Genomic DNA, 16,452 nt, shown 5'->3' with positions numbered 1-16,452 from the left:
AGGAAGCCGCCTTGGTAGCGGCACCTCCGGCGGTTCCCGTAGCCACAAGGCCCTGCGTAATGCCACCGAATTGTCGGCTGCAACCGCCGTACGGCTCGCAGAGTCCAGGATAGCATTAATAGCGTAGGACGCAAATGCCGACGTTTGAGAGGTTATGGAAGCCACTAGCGGCGCAGACGTACGTGTGAGTGCGTCAATTTTGGGCTTGACCCGCTGAGATAGCTTGGAGTGCCCATACTGCTGCGAATGCTGGAGCGAAAGACGCGCCGATAGCCTCATAGATGGATCTGAACCAGAGCACCATCTGTCTGGCAGTGGCATCCTTGAGTGAGGCCCCATCTTCAACTGCAACTATGGATCTAGCCGCCAGTCTGGAGATTGGAGGATCCACCTTGGGACCCTGAGTCCAGCCCTTGACCACGTCAGGGGGGAAGGGATAACCTGTATCCTTAAGGCGCTTGGAAAAAAACGCTTATCTGGACAAACTCAGTGTTTCTGGACTGCCTCTCTGAAGTCGGAGTGATCCAGAAACAAACTCGCTGTACGCTTGGGGAACCTGAAACGGAACTTCTCCTGCTGAGAAGGTGACTCCTCTGCTGGAGGAGCTGAGGGAGAAATATCCAGCATCATATTTATGGACGCAATAAGATCATTCACTATGCCGTCCCCATCAGGGGTATCAAGGTTGAGAGCGACCTCAGGATCAGAATCCTGATCAGCTACCTCCGCTTCATCATACAGAGAGTCATTTCTCTGAGACCCTGAACAATGTGATGAGGTCGAGGGGATTTCCAAGCGAGCTCGCTTAGGCGGTCTGGGACTGCGGTCCGTGTCAGAGACCTCACCCTGGGATCTATGAGACACCCCGGGGGAACATTGTTGTTCCAACTGAGGGGAACAAGGGGGCAGTGATTCCACAGTGCCCATGGTTTGAGATACCGGTCTGGACTGCAAAGCTTCTAGTATTTTAGCCATAGTCTCAGAAAGTCTGTCAGTAAAAACTGCAAACTCCGTCCCTGTCACCTGGACAGTGTTAGCTGGTTGTTCCCCCTGGGCCCCCCTTAGCAGAGGCTCCGGCTGAGTAAGTGCCACAGGGGCCCACAATGAGGGTCAGTGGAACCTGCCGGTAGCGAGGTTGTACATGCGGCGCAGGCAGCATAGTAAGCCTGTGTTCTGGCACCCTTGTCCTTTGAGCAACACAACAGGGTATATAACCAGAAATCAACTGTGCACCATACAGTGTAAAGTATAGCCTGCAAACATATAAACTATAATCACACTTCTACACAAGTGGGGTCAGCACCTCAGGTGCTGCTTACCGCCCGCTTAAAGCGGTTGTGTGGCCACCATCATCCCTGCCTGGGTCCCCCAGAGTTTGTCTCCCCTCTGCAGCGTCCTAGGAGCTGACAGGAATGGCTGCCGGCGTCCTGAGGAGAGGAGGGAGCCGTGGGCGTGACCCAGAAAGTGCGGGAGCTGGTGCCTCACTGTGCACAGTGAGGGGGGTGGAGTATGCAAAGCATGCTCCAGCCCTCAGTGCTGCCGTGCTGTACAGCGTCCCGCTCTTCCCCTGACTGGCAGGGCTGAGGGCGGGAAGAAACGGAGACTAGGCCCAAAAGCCGGGGACTCGAGTTATAAGCGCGGCCGCCGTATAAGCGCGGCCGGCGCAGAGTCCCCGGCGCACTAACAGTCCCAGCCGCGCCTCAGTAAAAACAATGGCAGCGGCGGTTAGCGCGGTAGTCCCCATACACAAACACACTCAGCGACGCTGCAGTGTATAATGGCACAAACGCGGTCAGCGCCGCGGTCCCCGGTGCACTAGCACACCCAGCAATGCTGGAGTGTTGCTGTGCGCGGTCCCCACGGGGACACAGAGTACCTTAAAGTAGCAGGGCCATGTCCCTGAACGATACCCGGCTCCTATCCAGCAGGCTCCTCAGGAGTTGTGGATGAAGCACGGTCTCAGTGCCTGGAGACCGATGGGATCCCACTTCACCCAGAGCCCTAAGGGGGATGGGGAAGGAAAACAGCATGTGGGCTCCAGCCTCCGTACCCGCAATGGATACCTCAACCTTAACAACACCGCCGACAAGAGTGGGGTGAGAAGGGAGCATGCTGGGGGCCCTATATGGGCCCACTTTTCTTCCATCCGACATAGTCGGCAGCTGCTGCTGACTAATCTGTGGAGCTGTGCGTGCATGTCTGCCTCCTTCGCACAAAGCATAAAAACTGAGGAGCCCGTGGGAGCACGGGGGGTGTATAGGCAGAAGGGGAGGGGCTTTACACTTTTAGTGTAATACTTTGTGCGGCCTCCGGAGGCATAGCCTATACACCCAATTGTCTGGGTCTCCCAATGGAGCGACAAAGAAAAGAAGATTATGGAGACTTACCATAAAATCTTTTTCTCAGAGCCTTCAGTGGGAGATGCAGGAACCATGGGTGTATGCTGCTACCACTAGGAGGCTGACACTAGGCAAAAAAAATTACTTTCTGAGCAGGTTACACCCTCCAACTGGAAACAAGGTAATCAGTGAGAAAGCAGTAGGAAGCAACTGTAAGGTAAGAACATAAGGCAAGAACATATTGAAGTAGCATATCTAAACAAACACAACACATACAATTCAACACAAGGGTGGGTGCCATGTCCCCCCACTTAAAGCGCAGAGAAAGATTTTGCGGCAAGTACCCAAAATCTTCTTTTCTCTATCACTTCATTGGGGGACACATAGGATCTCCTAAAGCAGTCCCAAGGGTGAGAGAAGCAGAAGGAAGCCAAGCTCAGGCCTAAAGGGTGCTTTACACGCTGCGACATCGCTAACGATATATCGTCAGTGTCACGGTGTTAGTGACGCACATCCAGCGTCGTTAGTGACATCGCAGCGTGTGACAGCTAGGAGCGACGATCAACGATCGCAAAAACGGCAAAAATCGTTGATCGTTGACATGTCGCTCCTTTTCATAATATCATTGATGGTGCATGCCGCTGGTTGTTCGTCGTTCCTGCGGCATCACACATTGCTATGTGTGACACCGCAGGAGCGATGAACATCTCCTTACCTGCGTCCACCGGCAATGAGGAAGGAAGAAGGTGGGCGGTATGTTCCGGCCGCTCATCTCTGCCCCTTCTCTGCTATTGGGTGGCCGTTTTGTGACGCCGAACACACCTCCCCCTTGAAGGAGGGATTGTTCGGCAGCAACAGCATCGTCGCAGGTATGTGCATGACGCTGCCGTAGCGATATTGTTCGCTACGGCTGCGATCACCACATGTCGCACGAACAACGGGGGCGGGTGCTATTGCTCGCGACATCACTAGCAATCGCTAGCGACGTCGCAGCGTGTAAAGCACCCTTAAGTCCGGCAACTACAGCTTGCAAAACTTTCCTGCCTAGGATTGAATCTGCCGAGGCAAAAAAAGTGTGCCCGCTAGAACTTGGTAAAAGAATGCACAGAGGACCAGGTAGCAGCCTTTCAGAGATGTGTCACAGAGGCCTGATGTTGGACAGCCCAGGAGGCCCCCACTGCATGGGTGGAATGAGCTGTGACCCTGAGTGGGACAGGGTTTATTCTTTACTTGATATGCTTCCAATATGGCAGCTCAGATCCAAATAGCAATTGTGGCCTTTAAGGCTGGTATCCCCTGTGATGGCCATCAAGAATCAAGAACAGGGAAGCCGAACGTCTAAAAGACGCTGTACTAGAATGATCGCTCTGACGAGATCCAGATTGTGTAAAATTCGGTCCAGAGGATGAAAAGGAGACAGGCGGAACGATGGAAGAATGAAAACCTTGTTAAGGTGGAAGGCAAAGACTACCTTAGGAAGAAAGGATGGCACAGGGTGTAATGCCACCTTATCCTGGTGGAGAATAAGAAATGGATGACAAGATAAAGCTGTGAGTTCTGAGACTCATCTGATGGAGGTGATTACTTTCTTGGAAGGTTGCCTTCCTGATGGCAAAAGGGAGAGAAATATCCCAAATGGGTTCAAATGGAGAGCCCTTTAGCATGTCCAAAACTAGACTGAGATTCAATGGGTCAACGGGAAATCTAATGGGGTACAGAATGAGTGATGCCCTGTAGAAAGGTCTTGATCGGAGAGCAGGAAGGCAGATTCCTTTGTAAGCTAAGGGTCCCTTTAAAAAGCAAGATCTAAGATGACTTTAAGCCAGACTTAAAGAAAGTCAGCAGGGAAATGAGTAAAAAAGGTAAGGGAGCGACCCGTTTAGCTTCACACCTGCAAAAGAAGGCCTTTCAAATGCGATGGTAGATACAGGAGGAATAGGGCTTCCTTGTCTTGATCATGCTCTGAATGACCTGATCAGGAAAAATACTCTGTCTTTTAAACTGCAGTTTCAACTTCCATGCCGTTAAATTGAGACACTGAATTCTGGTGGAAGAAGGGATCCTGGGAAAGAAGATCTGGATGATCTGGAAGCATCCAAGGGACATATGTGAGAAAATTAATTATCTCTTTGTACCAGGTGTGGAGACACGGGGCTCAGTGGTTGGTCTCGTCCACTGGCCCAGCCGCCTTTAGAAAGACAGCATGGCCCAGGGCTCATCCCAACTGAACGCACGACCTCCTTAACCGTGGACGGAACACTACTCAGACAACACAGGGTGAGGGAATCACAATATTAAGACTTTATTGCATTCCCAAACAATTAACGGCACATAGCACATAACCAGCAAAACACACAAATGTAACAGGCAACAGTGTCTCACCCTTCCGCTGGCTCACCAGGGATTTCGAATGTCCATGCCTCAGAGGTTCCAGGGCTACTTACTCCAATCCAGCAGCACCCCGCTTTTGGCGGGCACCCACCGAGACTGGAATAACGCCAGATTTAGGAAGCTGGCTGAGGTCTGCAAAGTCTGTACCAGATGACTGGATTGTCCCAACCTGGGTTTCCTCCTTAAGTAGTCTTTGGTTTGAAGTCATGTAGCAAAGTGTTCCTCTAGTCGGAGCCAAAGTCCCTAGACCGAGTCCACAAGGTATCCTGGTCCTGATCCCCTAGCCAGCTCCTAAGAGCTTAGACTGGATCATGCGACATCCAACAACTGGTGACTTAAGGAAGTCCCCTTTTTATAGCCATAGCCTTCCCTTTGGCTATACTGTGCCCTTATCGGATTGGTTGTACAAGGTTGCTTCTCTTATTGGATGAATTTCAAGCTGCATGGATAATGTTCATTTAAATGATGTGGATAGAAAGACTGAGGATATCTACATGAGGTCTGCAAGTCACAGACTAGACAATGGCTACTAAGGTAATTTACATTACATCAGCAATACACAACTACATTACAATGAATGCTCAGAGGGTCTGGTAGAAACAATAGTTTAGCAAACATGAGTTAGCACACAGAAGAACAATACGTCTGGCTAATGTAAGAAATTTTAACCCAAGACACACATTGAAAAAGTCTGTTGTCACACCAGGTTCTTCTGGGCTAGTGTGGACCTACGAGGATGACGATGACTGGCACTCCTTCAACTTTGACCTTCTTGATGACCCTGAGGATAAGAGGCAGAGATGGAAAGAAATATGGAAGGGAGAACTGGGACCATAGAATCTACAGAGCATCCAAGATGAGCGCAAGAGGGTTGCGGGATTAAGGCACAAACTGAGGGACCTGCTTGTTTCTTCTGGACACCATGGGATCTACATCAGATGTGCCCCATCTTGGACAGATCTGGTTAAAAACTGCTGGGTCAGAGACTACTCGTCCGCTGAGAGGTCTTCACGGTTTAGGTAGTCTTCAGCTCAGTTGTCCACTCCAAGGATTTGTACTGCTGGGAAGAGACTTTACAGCGACCCTGAACTGTGTAACTCTGAAACACTGCTCCACAACCAGAAAGACTGTGATCTGTTGTCAGAATTTTCCAGCGTATCAGGAGGAATGATCTCTCTCGGTGAATGACGGGGAAGTGTTACAACCAGCTTAAGGACTGTCTGACTCGGGAGGAAGGAGGATGAGTCGATCCAGAAATAATGCTGTCATGTCCCATCGAGACAGAAGAGCAAGCTGAAGAGGACAGGTGTGAAACTGTGCAAGTGAGACTATTTCCATTGCGGCTACCATATTGCCCAATTAGATCATGCAGAACCGAAGCGACCGTGGTTGAAAGAGGCTAAGTGAGCGTATCTCCTATAACAAAGGCAAAACCTTTTCTTCTGGAAGGAAGACTCTTGCACCTGAAGTATTAAACAGCATTTCTAGAAAAATCAGATGATGGCCTCGATCATTGACGACTTCGATCTGTTGATGATCCAGCTGAGACGGGTTAGAGTATAAAGAGTGATTTGGAGACTTTTGGAATAGGCTCATAAAGAGGGAGCCTTGATCAGAATGTCATCCAATTAAGGGATGACTACAATTCCCCTGGCTCAGAGGATGGTCATGACTGCTGCCATGACCTTGGTGAAGGCCCTTGGAGACGTGGTTAGGCCAAAAGGGAAGAGCTGTGAACTGAAAATGATAAACTATGAATACAAAGCGGAGAAATCTCTGGTGCGCCAGAAAGATGGGAATGTGAAGGTACGCAACCTGGATGTCCACCGAACGGAGGAACTCTGCTGGTTCCATCGAGGTTATCACAGAGCAAAGGGATTTCATTCCTAAATGCTGCAAGTGGTCGCACTTGTTCAAGCGTTTGATATCCAGGATGGGTCAGACTGAGCCATCCTTTTTTGGGACCATAAACATGTTTGAATAAAAAAAAAAAAAACCTTAAAAGCGCTCATGGGGCAAGATGGGGGATAATGACACCTGACTGGAGGAGAGATGAGATGGCCTTAAAAAGCCCAGGAACAAAAGGAAGGGTGCCTTAGTGGGTAGGACTCAAAAAAGTGGGACCGAAGGAGAACTCTATTAAATAGCCAGAGGAGACTACCTCCTTGACCAAGGCGTATTCAACTACCGAGAGCCACGCATCCCGAAACAGGAGACAACCACCCAACCCTGAGAAGTATCCCAGTCATGTGGAGGAAGATCTGTGAGATCTTCATGTTGCCGATCTACTTTGATGCCCGCATGACCTTCAGGAATGGGCTGGTCTAAAGGAGTGTTTTTCCCTTTCCTATCGCATCTGACTTTTCCTGATGGCAGGAAGTCCCAGGAGATGAAAACTGACAAAAGAAACTGCTGAGAAACCATGAGACATGATCCTGAAGAGAACAGGAGGCCAGGAGACCAAAGCTCACTACTGTTTTGGTGTCCACACAAGAGTCTTTAGAGGGTGTGGTCAAGAGGTGGAGCCTAACGGGATGATTAGGCCTCAAGGAAGCAGCGACCGAAATTTTGGAATGTATCTGTCAGCAGTAGCGGGCTGGTATGGAGAGATCCGGAAAAGGTTGAACAAGCCTAAAAATGGAGCCTGCTGGTCTGCTGTGAAAGCAGCAGGCCTCACTTGTAGAAGTAGCCTGGAAGAATAGTGCAATACCTTTTCCTGAAGAAGTAAATTTATTTTTTTTTCATTTTTTTTTTAAACAGACTTGGAAGACAGGAGGGGAGTTGCTGGTACTGGTTGGTCTTCCATCCCTGCGCCGTCCCACTCTGGTGGGTGAGCAGTGCTGGAGATGGATGGCAAGGACCATCTGCCTGGATGCCTCTAACCACTGAAGGGTTAGGCTACATGCGCACGCTGCTTTTTTTCCTGCTTTTTTGCTGCTTTTTTGGCTGCAGTTTTGTCAGCAGAACTTTCTGACATCTGACTTCCCAGCAAAGTCTATGAGAAGTCAGATTTGTCATGCGCACACTGCAGTTTATTTGTCAGCGTTTTTTTTGTCAAAAGTTTGTGACAAAAAAAATGCACCATGTTCATTCTTCCTGCGTTTTTGTCAACATTTGTCACCCATTGAAATCAATGAGGGCATCAAAAACGCAGGAAAAATGCATGCTAATCAAAAGTGGTGCATTTTACCTGCCTTTTACCTGCGTTTTTGCTAGCAAAAACGCAGGTGATTTGTCAGGAAGTGAGGTCAGGCAAGTGGTCCCGTCCCGTCCCGTCCTCCACGTGTTCCCCGAAGTACCGCTGTCCCCAGGGGAGATGATGTGGAGGACGGGGACTATCAGCAGCGGCAGCGAGAGGGGGATGGACATTGGCAGCTGAAAACATTGATTTGTCCCTCTTGATGCTGCCGTCGCCGCTGATAGTCCCGTCCTCCCCGTGTTCCCCGAAGTACCGCGGTCCCCGCACAGGGGAGATGATGGACCCCTCTCACCGCCACCGCCGCCGCCGCTGACAGTCCCGGGCTCCACGCTCCTGCCGGCTCCACGCTCCTGCCGGCTCCACGCTCCTGCCGGCTCCACGCTCCTGCCGCCGGCCGGCTCCACGCTCCTGCCGCCGGCCGGCTCCACGCTCCTGCCGCCGGCCGGCTCCACGCTCCTGCCGCCGGCCGGCTCCACGCTCCTGCCGCCGGCTCCACGCTCCTGCCGCTGGCTCCACGCTCCTGCCGCCGGCTCCACGCTGTAGCGCGATCAGCTGAGCTGTCAGAGGTTACTCGCGGCCACCGCTGGATCCAGTGACAGCGGGTAACCTCGGTGACAGCTCAGCTGATCGCGCTATTGTCTTCATTAGCTGCGTGGAGGTGACCGGAGCGGCGGTGTCTGCTGCTTCTCCGGTCACCTCCATGCAGCACTGCTGGATGCGACGCTGGAGCATGCTGGATTACGCCGGACAAGGAGGGCTTTGTCGGGGTTAATAAATTGGTAATGAGGGAATGTGTTTGTGTTTTTTATTTCTAATAAAGGATTTTTTCGTGTGTGTGTGTTTATTTACTGTAATTTACAGATTAATCATGGAAGGTATCTCATAGACGCCTGACATGATTAATCTAGGACTTATTGGCAGCTATGGGCTGCCAATAACTCCTTATTACCCCGATTTGCCAACGCACCAGGGTAAATCGGGAAGAGCCGGGTACAGTCCCAGAACTGTCGCATCTAATGTATGCGGCAATTCTGGGCGGCTGTTGGCTGATATTGTTAGGGTGGGGGGCTCCCCATAACGTGGAGCTCCCCATCCTGAGAATACCAGCCTTCAGCCGTATGGCTTTATCTGGCTGGTTTTAAAATTGGGGGGGACCGCACGCCGTTTTTTTTAATTATTTATTTATTTCTAATTTTTTTTTTTTTCCAATTCAACAAGCTTTATGGGCTTGTTTGAACTGAAAAATACATGAAACAATTGTTGACAAAACTGCAGCCAAAAACGCACCAAAAAAGCAGCAAAAATGCACCAAAAAAGCACCTACATTTTTTGTGACATTTCCAGGCTCTCTCTGACAAGGTTCAGTTTTGGCTGCAGTTTTGGCTGCAGTTTTGGCTGCAGTTTGTGAACACGAAAAAGAAGCAGCGTGCGCATGTAGCCTTAGGGGTAAAAGTCCTGCCGGACAGACCAGAGAGTGTACACTGTAGATCAGCACACTGTTCTCTCTGTTTCTTAGGGGGGGTTGACTGAGTGGTTCTCACACGCTCTTTATCAAATCAAAAGCTAAGCCTGAAAGATAAAATGGGAGAGAGATTAAAACGAAAACAAGAAGATATAAAAAGGTAGAAACAATTCCAAGGGGGAAGCATGCCTGCCTCCTACAGACACTAAGCTAAAACTATTTACCTTGGTTCCAGTTGATGGGTGTAACCTGCTGAGGAGGAGTTTTGTTTATTTTTGGCAGCCTCCTAGTGGCAGCAGCGTACACCCATTCTTTCCTGTGTACCCCAATGAAGCAATAGAGAAAATCCTTTAATATTACCTAATGTGTGCCATATTAGTCCCCTCATGAGGTTTCAAAAGGAGTAAGGTCAAGTCTATAAATATCAGTACCAGCAACTTATAGCCAATTACCTGCCACAGTAACAGCCAGGATCATACGCAACTCATACCAGAGGACTGGCATATGTGCCACAAGGCATAACACGTGATGATGGCAGGAGTGTAACTTAAAATTGTGTGCGGTTGTCAGGGACATGAGTTGGTGGCTCTAATGTAGAGCATCAGTGCATGTGATATGCTGAGAAACCATGATGTCATAATGGTCAGTGTCAATAGTATTGCCTGACATATCTCCTTTAGGCCCCATAACAGGTGATGATGTGATAGGACGCACAGATGCCAGACACCCATGGTAGCAGCTTTAGGAAGCATTGGAGGCCTGGCTGAGTGATGTGTCGTCATCGAGATACCATAGCATGTAAGCACACCACAGGCATCAATGTCACGCGAGTCTACATCATTTGTATGTGATGACAGCACATAGGGTGATGATGCCCAAATGTGCAATATGTGAAATGTCACTGCTTTCATACTGCTTGGGTGGTTTTTAAAATTGAAAAACTCGGTGTCTCTGTCCCTTAGGTAGACACATCTAGATTTTAAAGTGCAGCAATCACCATGATTTTCCAATAAAACCTAAAGCCAGTGCTATACTGGTACTATCATGCTGATTCTATACATACCTTTAGTTGTCAGCTAGGATGTATAGGTTTTGAAATACAAGCAAGTAAAGTTTGTAAAATGAGCATTTTTTGAGCTTTTTATTCAAAGCGATTACAGCCCCCCTGTCTGTCTTTCTCCCCCTGTTATTTATGCTAACTCTATTATAGAATCATTTTACGAAGTGACTAGAAGGACCTGTGCTGATGTCATACCCATGTGACCAGAAGGGACGGGGCCTCACCCAATATAGCGGATACCAGGAAGTAACATTTTCTGTTGGCTGAGGCCCTGCCCCCGGGGGACAGGAAGGGGCGCGGGAATCACTCTGAATACCCACCCCAGCTATCAGCCGATTGGCAGCTGCTGCTACTAAAAAAGCTTTACTTGCTTGTGTTTAATAATAAAGTTTATTTATATAGCGCCAACATATTCCGCAGCACTTTACAATCCGGTGGGTGTTGTATAGACTAATACAAAACAAAATCGTACATAATTCAACAGCTACAGTAGGAATGAGGGCCCTGCTCGAAAGCTTACAATCTATGGGGAAGAAGGGGGACACAAGAGGTGAAGCACACTTGTAGATCTGGCCGGCCATCGTTATGCTAGTTTATTGGTTACATATAAAGATGAATGATCTGGTCTTTAGACAGTAACATTTTGGGTGCCCTTACGTGCTATTGGTTGTATGTAGGATGTGAGGACAGAAATAGGAGATAGAAGGGTACGAGTAGCATTTAGAAGGTGGGACGGGGGAGAGTTAGGTTAGTAAGCGTTTCAAAACCTATACATCCTAGCTGACAACTAAAGGTATGTATAGAATCAGCATGATAGTGCCAGTATAGCACTGGCTTTAGGTTATATAGGAAAATCCTGGTGATTGGTGCGCTTTAATAAGCAAATTGCTCTGGCATTCATGTGTTGAGGAACTGGCTGAGGTGTGTATTATGTGAACATTGGTATACTTGACATAAAATACTGTACTATGTAAAATTTATAATAAACCTATACAATTACCTGCTTGTTGACGGTTTCCAAGACGTTTTGGATCATCTTTGCATAACGAACAAAAGTCATCTATTGCCAAAATCCTACAATTTACCTATTAACCTTAGAATCTCATACCTTGGGCTCTCCCTGGGCAGCAAAACGTGTCCTTAGGGTGTCCAGAGGTTGTACGGCCAGTGTTGCTGAGCAGGCAGCCAGCCCACCACACAAAAAGTGCATTGCTGGAGCACGAGAATCGAATGATGTGGAAGTATGAATTGCTTTAGTTAATGCCTCAAAGCTCACAAACTGCGGGGAGAAAAAGGTAAGAATTAGGAATGAGTTTAGCCTAATTAGAAATAGAAGTTGTAACGGGAAACAAATGCCCTAGCACTCACTTGTACAGCCCCGTAACACACAGACAAGAGCTGAGCTGGAATGTGTCCCTTCCAGAATCCAGGTACCCCTTCTTCTCTCAGAATCAGTCTTACTGCATGGAGGATTCCTCTGTACTTGCCCGGTTTACCACGTCCATTCACATCTTCAATCTGAAGCTGGGTGAAGTACAAAAGAGGCAACAAGCACATTCAGTGGGTCAATTTAGGAATTATTTAAATTCTTCTGTCATAAAACAGCAGTATAAGGGTTCACTGTAGATGGCAGCTTTCATAGACAAACAGTGCCACTCTTGCCCATAGGCTGCATCTGGTATTGCAGCTCAACCTCATGAAGTGGAATGTGAGCGAACTGCAAAGCCAAACATATCCCATGTAATTCTGGACAACTGCTTTAAATATTAGAAAAACCTATGAATAACATGGGTTTTTAGCCAAAATAAATACATTTCATCTCTATTGAAACACAAAGAGAAACAACAACAAAGCAATGGATAAAAGGGCATATATACAATGAAGGTAATCTCTAAACAGAAAATGTGACCACATATATAAGAACAAAAGACGCAAAAGGTACATACATATGAGAGATATAGATATCTATCTAATACACACACACATATAGATATATATATTTATATTACACGGTACAGACCAAAAGTTTGGACACACCTTCTCATTCAAAGAGTTTTCTTAATTTTCATGACTCTGAAAATTGTAGATTCACATTGAAGGCATCAAAACTATGAATTAACACATGTGGAATGAAATACTTAAAAAAAAGTGTGAAACAACTGAAAATATGTCTTGTATTCTAGGTTCTTCAAAGTAGCCACCTTTTGTTTTGATTACTGCTTTGCACACTCTTGGCATTCTCTTGATGAGCTTCAAGAGGTAGTCACCGGAAATGGTTTTCACTTCACAGTTGTGCCCTGTCAGGTTTATGAAGCGGGATTTCTTGCCTTATAAATGGGGTCCATCAGTTGTGTTGTGCAGAAGTCTGGTGAACACACAACTGATAGTCCTACTGAATAGACTGTTAGAATTTGTATTATGGCAAGAAAAAAAGCAGCTAAGTAAAGAAAAATGAGTGGCCATCATTACTTTAAGAAATGAAGGTCAGTCAGTCCGAAAAATTGGGAAAACTTTGAAAGTTTCCCCAGGTGCAGTGGCAAAACCCATCAAATGTTACAAAGAAACTGGCTCACATGAGGACCGCCCCAGGAAAAAAAGACCAAGAGTCACCTCTGCTGTGGAGGATAAGTTTATCTGAGTCACCAGCCTCAGAAATTGCAGGTTAACAGCAGCTCAGATTAGAAGCCAGATCAATGCCACACAGAGTTCTAGCAGCAGACATCTCCAGAACAACTATTAAGAGGAGACTTTGTGCAGCAGGCCTTCATGGTAAAATAGCTGCTAGGAAACCACTGCTAAGGATAGGCAACAAGCAGAAGAGACTTGTTTGGGCTACAGAACACAAGGAATGGACATTAGACCAGTGGAAATCTGAGCTTTGGTCTGATGAGTCCAAATTTGAGATCTTTGGATCCAACCGTGTATTTGTAAAAATGGTGGACTCTACATGCCTGGTTCCCACCGTGAAGCATGGAGGAGGAGGTGTGATGGTGTGGGGATGTTTTGCTGGTGACACTGTTGGGGATTTATTCAAAATTGAAGGCATACTGAACCAGCATGGCTACCACAGCATCTTGCAGCGGCGTGCTATTCCATCCGGTTTGCGTTTAGTTGGACCATCATTTATTTTTCAACAGGACAATCACCCCAAACACACCTCCAAGCTGTGTAAGGGCTATATGACTAAGAAGGAGAGTGATGGGGTGCTACGCCAGATGACCTGGCCTCCACAGTCACCAGACCTGAACCCAATTGAGATTGTTTGGGGGTGAACTGGACAGTAGAGTTAAGGCAAAAGGGCAAACAAGTGCCAAGAATCTCTGGGAACTCCTTCAAGATTGTTGGAAAACCATTTCCGGTGACTACCTCTTGAAGCTCATCAAGAGAATGCAAAGAGTGTGCAAAGCAGCAATCAAAGCAAAAGGTGGCTCCTTTTTATTGAAGGAGTTTTATTTTTTAATCCTCTGGGTTTCCTGTGGATAAAAATAATAGCCATACTTGCCCAATGTCACTCTAATGCCTGCTCTCTGCCACCGTATTCGGTCTTTGTTGATGTGGCCACAGTGATAATATCATGATGACATCAGGTGACTGCTGCAGGCGGAGTAAACATCACTACAGAGCCCAGAGACTGTTTGCCGTAGTCTGAAGTAGGGTTGGAAAACTAGCGGAGTGGCATTGGGTAAGCACAGCTGAGAGAGAGTGAGTGAGTGATAGATAGATATATATTATATATATCTATCTATCTATATATACACATACACACACACACACACACACACACACACACACACACACACACACACACACACACACACGTGTGAGGACATAAGACAATTTTAGTGATTACACAGCTACATCGTATGCTGCAAGTGCAGAGAAAAAAAAAAGGTTTTGACCCTCATTCACAAAAAGATTAAGAAAAAAAAAAGGAAAAAACGAGAAGGGAAGGAAATGCAGTACACAATTTTAACCACTAGATGTCCTCAGAGGGCAGAAAAAAAAATAATGGAATGAAACTAAAGTGTTTGATGTGCAGAATTGCAGATGGCCCATAAAGTGCACAGTGTGGAAAATTGTTAATAAATCACAAGAACATGGGAATTCATATTAATTTGTATTGCGCATAACCCAAATTGTGCAACCAATAAACAAGAAAATGAACAAATAAATGGCTAATTGCCGTATAATATATTCCACATGCCCCATTAACATGCCCCCATTAGAGTGCAAGAATGGATGATCCTTCCTTTTGTATGCTATTCATATATATGTTATGTGTGGATGATGGGGGGGTTGTTTATGACTTTGAAAAGCTCTAATGTCATTATAACTATATGATATTTATCATAGATAGTGACAATGTTTTTCTCCCCCCATCTCTCTTAGGCGGGCTTTGCACGCTGCGACATCGGTAACAATGTGTTACCGATGCTGCAGCGATATTGCACGTGCGACGGGGCGGGACTATCTAGTGAAAGCTGCCGTAGCAATTATTATCGCTACGGCAGTTTCACACGCACATACCTGCCGTGCGACGTCCCTCTGGCCGGCGACCCGCCTCCTTCCTAAGGGGGCGGGTCGTGTGGCGTCACAGCGACGTCACACGGCAGGCGGCCAATTGAAGTGGAGGGGCGGAGATGAGCAGGATGTAAACATCCCGCCCACCTCCGTCCTTCTCATTGCAGCCGGGAGGCAGGTAGGTGATGATCCTCGCTCCTGCAGCATCACACACAGCGATGTGCGCTGCCACAGGAGCGAGGAACAACATCGCACCTGTCGCTGCACCGGTATTATGGAAATGTCGGAGGCTGCAGCGATGATACGATAACGACGCTTTTGCGCTCGTTCATCGTATCAAAAAGGATTTGCACGTTGCGATATCGACTGCGACGCCGGATGTGCGTCACTTTCGATTTGACCCCATCGACATCGCACGTGCAATGTCGCAACGTGCAAAGCCGCCCTTAAACATATGTAATAGTCTAAGATCACGGTCTTAGATCATGTCAAAGTTGACGATCCTTATTATATGAGTTATAGCAATCAGGCTTCTTTGTCTGAGCGTCCTTACCCCTAGGGTCCAACCACGGCATGTGTTGAATTGGATCAATTAGAGGTTGAACAACCTACCCAGGGCGTCACTGATTGTTTGGTCCACTAGGTCAATCCGGTGGTAATTTTATGTTTATTTGAGGCACCTTTTTAGGTTTTAATTGTAATATTAAAAGTTATATTTTAACTGTACATTCACTTTTGTGCCTTTAGCTCCTATTTACTGTGAATACTGCGTCCAGAAACTTGGTTTCCTTGCTTTTTCCCCTGCGGACACTAAGCTAAAACTAAAAATCGGCTTGGTTCCAGTCGGTGGGTATATACTACTGAGGAGAAGCTAACCTTTTTCATGCCTAGTGTCAGCCTCCTAGTAGCAGCAGCATACACCCATGCTCATCTGTGTCCCCCAATGAAATATACCTGGCTGCAATTGAACAGCCAGGACCTGATTCATGCTGCCTGTAGTTTGGACAGAATGAATCAGATGACAGGTTCCCTTTAACAAGTTATTAATAAATTTTAGAATTTTCAGGAATGAGTACAAGGAGAGATGAAAAAGTTTAAATTGTAATTAAAAAGAAAATAGGAAAATACCTGAAAGCGAATTTTAATGACATCCAGAGGGCTTATAGCCGCCCTTGTGACCAGTCCAGAAAGAGATCCTGCAGTAGCCACTTCAGTTGCAGAAAGAAGGCGTCCCTCTGAGCTTGGGTCATATCCTACCATCCTTCAAGGAGACCTAAAAGAAAATAATGGGAAAACTGTCACGACAACGGCTGCGTGTTCTGCGGTTCTCCCTGCTAATTCAGCCAGAGGATTGCATCGCTAACCATGGACTTTGAAAATCCAATAATAAACTACCATGACCTTAGGCTTCCAGGGATAGTTTGCTCCTCAAGACACTAGGAAGGCATGCAAGTTACTGTCATCAACTCATATCACACGT

At 47.1% G+C, this 16,452-nt stretch overlaps 1 protein-coding gene across 1 annotated transcript in view; it reads right to left on the bottom strand.

The window, feature by feature from the left end:
- The window catches only part of LOC142264621 (mitochondrial thiamine pyrophosphate carrier-like), a 33,775-nt gene extending 17,534 nt beyond the window's left edge, over positions 1 to 16,241 (bottom strand). The window contains exons 1-3 of the mRNA XM_075332254.1: positions 16,101 to 16,241; positions 11,820 to 11,975; positions 11,560 to 11,730 (exon numbers count right to left, since the gene is read on the bottom strand). Coding sequence (XP_075188369.1) covers positions 11,560 to 11,730; positions 11,820 to 11,975; positions 16,101 to 16,232 — 459 coding nt within the window. The 5' untranslated portion in view covers positions 16,233 to 16,241. The remainder of the gene's footprint in view (positions 1 to 11,559; positions 11,731 to 11,819; positions 11,976 to 16,100) is intronic.
- Positions 16,242 to 16,452: the final 211 nt, after the last annotated feature.

This window comes from Anomaloglossus baeobatrachus, unplaced genomic scaffold, assembly GCF_048569485.1.
Source record: "Anomaloglossus baeobatrachus isolate aAnoBae1 unplaced genomic scaffold, aAnoBae1.hap1 Scaffold_2677, whole genome shotgun sequence".
NCBI lineage: Eukaryota > Metazoa > Chordata > Amphibia > Anura > Aromobatidae > Anomaloglossus > Anomaloglossus baeobatrachus.
The sequence above is the reverse complement of the archived record's forward strand: the minus strand, read 5'-3'. Positions and strand labels throughout refer to the sequence as shown.